The 9,814-nt window shown below is 42.2% G+C and overlaps 1 protein-coding gene across 1 annotated transcript; it reads right to left on the bottom strand.

The window, feature by feature from the left end:
• Positions 1-5,739: 5,739 nt before the first annotated feature.
• Positions 5,740-8,058, bottom strand: LOC142390138 (general transcription factor II-I repeat domain-containing protein 2-like). The gene is made up of 6 exons (XM_075475507.1): positions 7,985-8,058; positions 7,778-7,860; positions 7,541-7,618; positions 6,759-7,257; positions 5,946-6,613; positions 5,740-5,849 (listed from the first exon to the last, which is right to left on the bottom strand). The coding sequence occupies exons 1-6, from the start codon at positions 8,056-8,058 to the stop codon at positions 5,740-5,742; spliced, it is 1,512 nt and encodes a 503-aa protein (XP_075331622.1).
• Between the last annotated feature and the right edge of the window lie 1,756 nt (positions 8,059-9,814).

Below are 9,814 nucleotides of genomic sequence, written 5' to 3'. Positions count from 1 at the left end.
GCAGCAAAGATATTACCAAGTATGTCTTCTCTGCAATGGATTTTTCCCCAAGGGACTGTTGGAAATAGAAAATAGTCATTGTTCTTTGACTCCTGTGAGCTGAGAACCTTTGGCTGTGAATGAATAAATTTCATTACAACTGCAAAGGAAACACTGCTTGTTCATACAGTGTGACACAAGGTCATCCCCATTAAGATAATGAGAGAGTTATATGCATCTAGCGTTCTCGGGGGCAATTATATATATCAAATATAAGGATTTATCTTAAACCTCGAATTAAGGGCACCACCTACCTATAATTTACTTTAAGTGACAGTCAGGTAGGAAAACTGTTGAAATATTACGATCCTGGTATGTTAAATTAATAATCAGTTAATAATCAATTAATAATCAATTAATAATCAGTCTCATATCTCGCTACTTTCGTGAAGTTCTCGTTTGGTTGGACAGACATTACGTAAAGAAAGCATACGACACAATCTGTGATTATAACATATATATAGATATATGAACTATTTATTAAAATGATATGACCAAAACATGAACCTTTAAAACAAACAGGAGATGCATTGAATATGGGTGATTATATAAGACACTTAGTGAATGGAAAATAAAATATGGGGAATGGGGAGATACTGGATGTATTCAAATAGTTTAGGTTGGCTGACTATTTGACGCTAAATACTAACATTTCGGATTAATTTATCATTCTGTGAAAGCCTCGAGACATCCATCAAACCCACTTTAAGGTGAAAACGGGTCGGTCTTACTGTGCTGAAGTTCTGCTAAGTCAGCTCGGAACACGGCAGCGGCCACGCGGGGTCCGAGGGGATTTCTCTTCCGCTCTCTGGGCCTTCCTGGTTGTGGTGGCTGACTTTAGCGGACTTCTCAGTTGCTTCTTTTCACTGGGAAACGGGAACGATGGTGCCGAGGGCTGTGGTTAGATGATCAAATCTTCTGAGTGTCAGTTGGTCCGTTGCTTCTCTGATGAAGTGAACTTAAGTTCACAGAAGATTAATAAAAGGTTGCATGGAGTTGGCTTTCTGGGTAGGAAAACTTCATCCTGTTCTTATCTTTGTTCGGGTCTTTCTTTCTCGTCTCCGGGGTCTCACTGGGTTCTGGAGGGCTTCCTCCGGTCGTCCTCTGCATCGCTCATCCTCTGTCTTTCCGCTCTCTCCTGAGATTATGGGAAAACTCCCAAACTCTGGTGAGCTCTTCTCTTCTGCTTAAACCATCTCCAAAACTCTCTGAGCAGCTGTTCTCTGCTCAAATCTCCTTCTGAAACTCTGGGTTGGAACTCTTCTGGAACAAAAACTAGAAGCAAGAGGGATGTGTTTTTCGCGGGCTCCGGGTTTTGACTCTCGGAGGCGGAGCGTGACGTAAGCTTACACTACTCTTTCAGCCAATGATATGCCTGAACTGTAGTGAATGTCTGCCTGGGTGTCTGTAAGATGATCTGCGCTATATGGGGATTTCTGGATGAGACAAAGAAACTCTTATTTCTCCATTACTCTGTCTCATAGAACATTTGTCTCGGTGATTCTGAAAACACCACATCTTGTTAAAATATGCAGATTAAAGATATAACATAGACTTGCAATATAAAGACATCAAAATAACACACAACGTAATTGATGATTATGACTTTCAAAATTCAGATGAATATCTATGAAATCGTGACATATGAATAGTGAACCACACAATGTTAATTTTCTGTGTTAACAATGGGGATACCAAACAAATACCAAATAGATACCGAAGGGACATCGTTAAAAGTTAAAAGTTGCATATATCTTGTCCATTTTACTGAGTCCTCTGGGATTTAAAGTGATACTCCGGAGTAAATTCAACCTGGGGTCATTTGAACGGTGATATCCAGCCAAGTAGCCCACCCGCAGTTTTTTCGATCTTGGCTGAACATCAGCTGAGTTACTGAGTTATCCCGAATAGCTTCGTACAAGGGTTAATGGATCCAGGTCCGTATCTCCAAAATTACCACACTAAAATCACATGCCATGACACCAAACTTCTACAGTAGTACAAATATGGTCTGTACTCACAAAGCGATGCATTTGGAAGTTTGAAAATAGTCCAGGAGTTTATTATTATCAACACAAGCCTGATAGCTTCTCTGCAGCTAAAGCTACGTCGACGTCACTCCAAGGCGCCGGGAGCTTCAAAGTAAGATGAGGGTTGATCTACTACTGTAGACAACAAAGCAAGGCTGCTCAATTTCTCCATTGATAAAATAATTTCACAACTCTACAACACAAAAATTCATAAAAAAACATGTAGAATATAGCATATACTTTGTTGTCTACAGTAGTAGATCAACCCTCATCTTACTTTGAAGCTCCCGGCGCCTTGGAGTGACGTCGACGTAGCTTTAGCTGCAGAGAAGCTATCAGGCTTGTGTTGATAATAATAAACTCCTGGACTATTTTCAAACTTCCAAATGCATCGCTTTGTGAGTACAGACCGTATTTGTACTACTGTAGAAGTTTGGTGTCATGGCATGTGATTTTAGTGTGGTAATTTTGGAGATACGGACCTGGATCCATTAACCCTTGTATGAAGCTATTCGGGATAACTCAGTAACTCAGCTGATGTTCAGCCAATATCGAAAAAACTGCGGGTGGGCTACTTGGCTGGATATCACCGTTCATATGACCCCAGGTTGAATTTACTCCGGAGTATCACTTTAAATGTTCAACTAATCAACACTGCAGACCACTAGGGGGCAATGTGGTTCCATCAGGCAGGTTGGGCATTTTCAACCAAGATCAGTTCTTTGTCAATATTTAAGCCAGAATCGTACAAATTGTCTCTATATGCGTCTTGTGATCAAGCTGGAAACCTGAAAGAAATTGTATACGGTTATCAAACACATTTAATATAGTTTTAAGATTCGACTAAAAGTGAGTCTTAGTGAAGTCTTCTCAGTTCGTGGGTAGCCATCTGGTCTCTTTCTCTGGTGGGAGAGGGCGTTAAAATGCCAACCGCGATTTATGGTGAAGATAAGATATTGAGGTCTCCAACATTTCCAACAGAAAGGTTCTTTGTTCATTCGAGTTTATCCCAATTTATGGAGAGCGTCTGTTGCGAGTTCGACTCCCCAAAAACTCTCAAAAGGGTAGAAGGTTAACGTAAATTAGGCAGTTTCTGTCTCTTTTTCCTTTGTGGAAAGAAAATGAAGATCTGGTTTATATCCACATACGTAAACATCCCCCACAGGAATGTTGGTTTTGTCAAAGTTTGAAAAACTCTTAATCCACACGGCACTGTGACTGCTACATGCAGCATGCTCAGATGTGAGGTGTGCTTTGTAAAATCAGACAGTGGAAAACAGTTTGGATGGAAACTATACTATACTTTGTCGCTCCAGTAACTACACACATTCTGTCTAGTTTTATTGGATTTGTATACCGCATTTTGTGTTTATTACACATTACTGTGTGTTTTAGATATATGCCCTTTTCTGCGACAGGAATAATGCATTGTTCTTGTGTTGACATCCACTCGATACAATCAAAAAAGAACTGGAATCTCTAAAGAACCAAATCAGCAATTTTTCAAATGCAAACACTCCATTCTACGTACCTTTTTGATCTCTTTGATGGAAACATAACTACCTGGATTTTATTATTCCTTATTTGGCTTTTCCCTCAGGCTTATTATATTTTTATTTCAATTTATAAGGTTAACCTACGTAAGGTAATGAGCTCCTCATCTATAAATTATTAGTGCAGTTGTTATATTCATTGTTGGAACTGAGGTACATGGGTGATCGCCTGTGTTGAGTCTGCATGATAAATTTGGTGATTCCAGAATGTGAAAAGCCTTTTTTTTTTTTTCCTGCTCCTCAAATTTTTAATAAGTTTTAGGGAAAATATCATGCTTTCTCATGCCATAAGGGTCATATCTAGAGTGAATTCAGAAAATGTGTATTATTTTGAAAAAAATTTAATCTAACCAGTTTGCTGCACTTTAAAGCCATGGTCTGATTTTTTTACAATATATGTATTATCTAATGCTTCTTTAAGTGCTTACAATCTAGATTAGAGACTGAAACTATGTTTTGCGTATTTCTCCTCATGTATGCTTTGCTGTGATATCTGATCTTTTTGAGTGACTGTTTCATTAAATAACTGATAGTTATCCATAAAAGGTGTATAATATTTAAATATATTTCAAATTCTTATTCAATAAAGATGTTATACTATACCATAGACTATCTAATTGGGTTATCTGATATTAGAAAGGTGTATTTTTGGAACCCTTTACCAGCATGTTTTAAATTGTTAAGAGTAAGTTGTAGTAATTACTAGTAATTGATTAATTAATTGTATTGCAGTTTTGAATTGAATAACCATAACTAGAAATGATTTATTCTTATCCAGCAAAATGTTAAATTCATTAGGGAAAGTGAACACTTGGTCTGATACTTGAATTTGCTCAGACCAAGTTACAATATTGTTTGGAACATGTGTTCTCCCTGGAGAACATGTTTTCTTCCCTGTTTTTTCAACACGGTTTTGATTATTTTGTGTCTTGTCTTCTTGGTGGTTGGTCGGCTCTGAGAAAATTAACATGAGGACCTAAGCAGTAACCGTGCCAACATTAACACAATGGGGGAATGTTATCAGTTGCCAATGCAGGGGCCAAAGGCTTAACATGATCTCAGGGCCTGGTTACATGGAAACGTTTTTCACTATAACCGATATTTTTGCTTATCGTTTGGCTATCGCGGCCATATGGAGCCGGCGTTCTGGGTACCCCAAAACGATATTTTTGGAGAATGGGTTCCAGAGTGGGAAGATCTAGGAACGCCGCCGTTCGCGTTGCCATTGTCACAGCCAGAACGGATTTGTTTACATCTGCGTCACAGCCACATGAACACACGCTGGTAGAAGTAGGGGCGTACACGCATGCGCATTGCTTCTTCTATTGTTCTGGTGTAACCGGTGGGGGTGGCTTACAGCGCACATTGAGGTGTGGCGTGTGTACTGCATCGTTTTCAGCAAGCGTGACGTTGCCATGAGGACCTGATATTTCTCCCACTAGGTCCCACTAGTGCAGGGATGCCAGGGTGAAATCGGTCAGGGGGCCAGATTGTTTTCAAGTGGGACCTCGGGGGGCCAAATTACCGGTACACTTTTGGCCTGGCAAGACCAAACACTAAACAAATAGACGTGCTATTTGATATAATTTATGAAGGCCTGCTATACATTAAAAATTAATTGCAATACAATACCCTCACGATGAAGCATACAATTATATGGCAGCCAAAAGCAATTTACCCTCTATAACTGTGTAACATCAACCTCTGCATGCCAGTAACTTACATTTAAAATATTTTAAAAACAACAAAATGGACTAGGTCACATAAATAACACAAGTAAACTGTAAATTACTTTGATCAGATTTATTGACAAGTTGCACATAAAATAATCTCGATGCACAGGCCTAATTAGGCCAATTAAAAAGATGCCCAGGCTAAATAGGCCTAAAGAAGTCAAAACAATGTATTAAGGTTAAGTAGGCCTACTCCAACAGGCCAAGTGACTAAATATTCAGTAGAAATTAATAATAAAAAAATACCTAACATTACAACAAACAACTGATAGCACATTTAAAATTTAACATTAACAATCAACTCCCACAAACATTTTCACATACCTATCTCCTTTATTCCCATCATTACTTCCTTGCACTATGAAACATGAGGAGATAAGCCAGCTACATTTTACATGTCGAAGCCAGAAGCCTTTTAGTTTTCACCAGCTTGTCCACATTGGGGGACAGGCTCTGGGCCGTGGCTATTTTCACGACATCATTGAGATGCGCATCTGTCAGGCGATTGCGCACTTTCGATTTATTAATATTCATAACTGAAAATGCCTGCTCACATAAGTATGTTGTGCCAAACATACAGAGTATTTTACCTGCAAAGGCAGTGATAATTGGGTACTCGGGTGGCAACGACTGGTAGAATGATTCAATTCCAACAGATGCGTATGTATCTTTCAACCGCGCGCAGCATTGCAAGTCTATCAGTTCCATTTGCATCCCCTCTGGGACCTCGGAAGCATCCGTCGTGAAAGGAGAGCGAAAAAGCGAAAAGTCCTTTTCCAGTTCAGTGAAAACCGTGAATCGATTGGAAAACTCGCCCATGAGGCCGGAGAGCAAGCTTGCATACTTGTCCATGCTCTGATGGTTGACATGCAGAGATTTCAAACAGGGGAAGTGGGCTGCATTGCGCTGGCTGAGCTGTGCCTTCCATAACGATAGTTTAATTTGAAACGCACGGACACTGTCGTAATACTCGGTAACAAGTTTGTTGCGACCTTGCATAGTAACATTCAAGACGTTTAAGTGTTCGGTAATGTCCACTAAAAAGGCTAGGTCTCTGGTCCATTCGGGGTCGTCCAATTCCTCCACAGGCTTGCCTTTAGCCTGCATAAACTCGGCTATCTCGTTGCGCAATTTGTAGAACCTTTTGAGCACTGCGCCTCGGCTCAACCAGCGCACATCGGTGTGATAGGGAAGGCCGTGATGAATGTCATTTTCAAATAAAAATGCATCGAATTGCCGATGGTTAAGCCCTCTGGCTCTGATAAAAGTGACAGTGGCAAAAACAACACTCATAACATGCTCCATTTTCAGACTTTTGCTGCACAACGCCCTTTTGGTGTAAAATTTAGTGAAAGTTCCAGAATACCTGGTCTGGGTTAGCCTCTCGTACCTTTTCTCTCAACTTGACGACCACTCCGGCCTTTCTTCCTACCATGGAAGGTGCACCATCCGTAGCCACACTGACAGCGCGACTCCAGTCCACCTCCAGATTGTCAAGGGCCCCGACAAGGCTAACAAACACGTCGTTAGCTGTAGTCGTGTCTGTCATGGGTACCACGGAAACAAACTCCTCCGTGACATTCAAGGCAGCATCCACTCCGCGAATAAATATCGCCAACTGAGCCGTATCAGTCACATCAGTGCTCTCGTCAAGAGCAATGGAGAACGCGACGAAGGATTTAATCTTTTCTTTAAGTTGGCTATGCAAGTCGCTGGAGAGCTCTTCCACTCTCTCGGTCACTGTAGGTCGGGATAAGCTGATGTTCGCGAGAGCTTGTCGATTTTCTGGACACACTAGCTCGGCTGCCTTTATCATGCACGTCCTCACGAATTCGCCCTCAGAGAAAGGCTTGGAAGCTTTGGCTATCTCCCATGCGATGACATAGCTCGCCTTCACTGCCCCTAAACATGAAATAAAATGTTAAGTTAGTATTGAGAATGAGGAGTCACGGTCGGCCATGTTGGCAGGAGACGCTATTGGTTGCCAGGGGCAACGCCATCAGAACTTAACGGAGGCGCGCCGAGACAGAAATCCCCATTCGAAAACAGCTGCAGTTAACGTAAAAATAAGAATTTGAGAAGATATACAATTAAAACGAACCTTCATATGTCTCTCGGCATTTCGAGAAAGCCGCTTGCTGTTTTTGAAGGGATGAGGCTAGCTCGTTTAGCTTTTGTGTCCTACGTTGCCCTGTGTAGTCGTTGTACTTCTCCTGATGGGTCTCGTAATGTCGTCTGATGTTGTACTCCTTTGGCACAGCCACTTGTTGCGAACAAATTAAACACACTGGTTTGCCCCTCACTTCCCAAAAGAAATACTTTTCTTTCCATCTCTCCTGAAAGATTCTACATTCAGAGTCAACCTTCCGCTTTTTAGACAACATCCTTCCTGACTGATGTCGCGCGACTCGTCAGTTAGTACCTTGGACAGTGCACGCGCTGCCGGTGTCTGTTGCAGCGCGTGTACTGTCCAAGGGACTGAGACCGGCACGAGCGAGAGACAAACTGTTGGATTACGTGGAAATTAATTGAATGAATATTATACTTAAAACCATTAAGGATCAAAAAACAAAAGTAGATTTAAATTTGTTGATAATAGTATTATTTAGTTAAAAAAAAAAAAAAAAACTTCTCATCCACTGATGTAACCGGGCCGGTTGTGATGTCCATTCGGGCCGGTTCCGGCCCGCGGGCCGTTACCATGGCATCAGTGCACTAGTGGATGCTCCCACTAGGTCACATCATCCGCCACCATGGTCTTCACTTCCACTGTTACGCCTACGATACCCAACTATACATCACCACCACTGCCATTACTCCTGCCATTCTCTCCACCCTCACCAATTGCCTAACTGACATCAAAGCCTGGATGAATCACAACTTCCTCAAACTCAACAGCAATAAAACTGAAATTATCATTTTTGGCCCAAAATCCACCCTCCCCACCTCCCAGCATTTCTCACTCTGCATTGATGGTCACTCCGTCACTCCCTCCCCCCTGGTCAGAAATCTCGGCATCATCATGGACCCCACACTCTCCTTCAAATCCCACATAAACCAGGTTACCAAAATAACCTTCTTCCACCTCCGCAACATTGCACGCCTTCGCCCTACTCTCTCCCCTTCAGCTGCCGAAAAACTTGTCCATGCCTTCATCACCTCCAGACTCGACTACTGCAATAGCATCCTGTATGGCCTCCCCTCCTCTGCTCTTCAAAAACTGCAATATGTTCAAAACTCGGCGGCCCGACTGCTCACTCACTCCCCCTACAGAGAACACATTACTCCCATCCTTCATCAACTTCACTGGCTTCCAATAAAACAGCGAATCAACTTCAAGATCCTTCTCATCAACTACACAGCCCTCAATAACCTTGCACCTCCATACCTTACAAACCTCCTCTACCCCTACTCCCCCATTCGATATCTTCGCTCCTCTGATGCAAACCTCCTCACTCCCATCACCAAGACCAAGTACCGCACCCTTGGGGACAGAGCCTTCTCCATCGCTGCCCCTACCCTTTGGAACTCCCTGCCCCCCGCCATCCGGAACTCCGATACACTCCCCTCATTCAAAAGCCAGCTCAAAAGAACCCACCTGTTCAAAATCACCTACAACACCTGATAAAATGCCCCCCCCCCCCCCCCCCCCCCCCCCACACACACACACACACACACACACACACACACACACAATCAGACATCCCAAGTTCCAAAAACTCGTTTCAGGGAGATGCTTATCGAACCCCCCCCCCCGGCCCTATATTAAATTAGGGATTTTTTAAAAGGCTTAGACAGGCTGGATATAGATAGTTAGATACTGTAGCTGGCTAGTTAGATATAGGCCTTCACAATTTAGTAACTAAATGTGTTTGATACTTTAAATAAGTCTTTGATACGTTTTGCTTTATTTTATAACAGCATTTAACCTACAGAAATAAAATGCAGATGATGGTGCGTTCAACTTAGCCTACCTACACATGTTTTTACAGTCATTAAGTCCGCCGTGGGCAATACTGAAGTGACTACAGCATACAGTGCACCTCGCACGGTGTCATCATTCTTCACCTTCACTAGGCATGGATATACTTTAGTATATTCTGCTGTAAAATGAGTCTTATATTTTCGTTTTTTACTCAAGGATTCACCCTCTGCCATTTGGCAGACTGTCAGAGAGTAAATCGAAGCCCTCCCACACCGAACGTTATTGGCTTATTTTGCTGACTAAACCAATCAGCGCGCCCTCTGACAAGCAGTCGCCCTGAGCAGAGCATCGCTTTGGACAGATACGCACAGGTTTCACAAGCAACCTCTCCCCACACCCCTCTCTCTCTCTCTCTTGCCTGCGCAGTCAAAACGCGCATGGTGCACGAGTTATTGTATTGCCTGCACGCTCTTACTCGTATTGAAAAAAAAAAAAAAAAAACACTCCCTCGCATAGTCTAAAATCCGGGATATT

This window comes from Odontesthes bonariensis, chromosome 10, assembly GCF_027942865.1.
Source record: "Odontesthes bonariensis isolate fOdoBon6 chromosome 10, fOdoBon6.hap1, whole genome shotgun sequence".
NCBI classification, from domain to species: domain Eukaryota; kingdom Metazoa; phylum Chordata; class Actinopteri; order Atheriniformes; family Atherinopsidae; genus Odontesthes; species Odontesthes bonariensis.
The sequence above is the reverse complement of the archived record's forward strand: the minus strand, read 5'-3'. Positions and strand labels throughout refer to the sequence as shown.

What these genes read in the sequence shown, in the direction of transcription:
- LOC142390138 (XM_075475507.1), bottom strand. Translation starts at nt 8,058, where the DNA reads ATGGTAACGGCCCGCGGGCCGGAACCGGCCCGAATGGACATCACAACC. An exon ending in GTTACATCAGTGGATGAGAA is followed by an intron (nt 7,861 to 7,984) that starts GTTTTTTTTTTT and finishes GTAATCCAACAG; the next exon opens with TTTGTCTCTCGCTCGTGCCG. An exon ending in AAGGCCGGAGTGGTCGTCAA is followed by an intron (nt 6,614 to 6,758) that starts GTTGAGAGAAAA and finishes CACTTTTATCAG; the next exon opens with AGCCAGAGGGCTTAACCATC.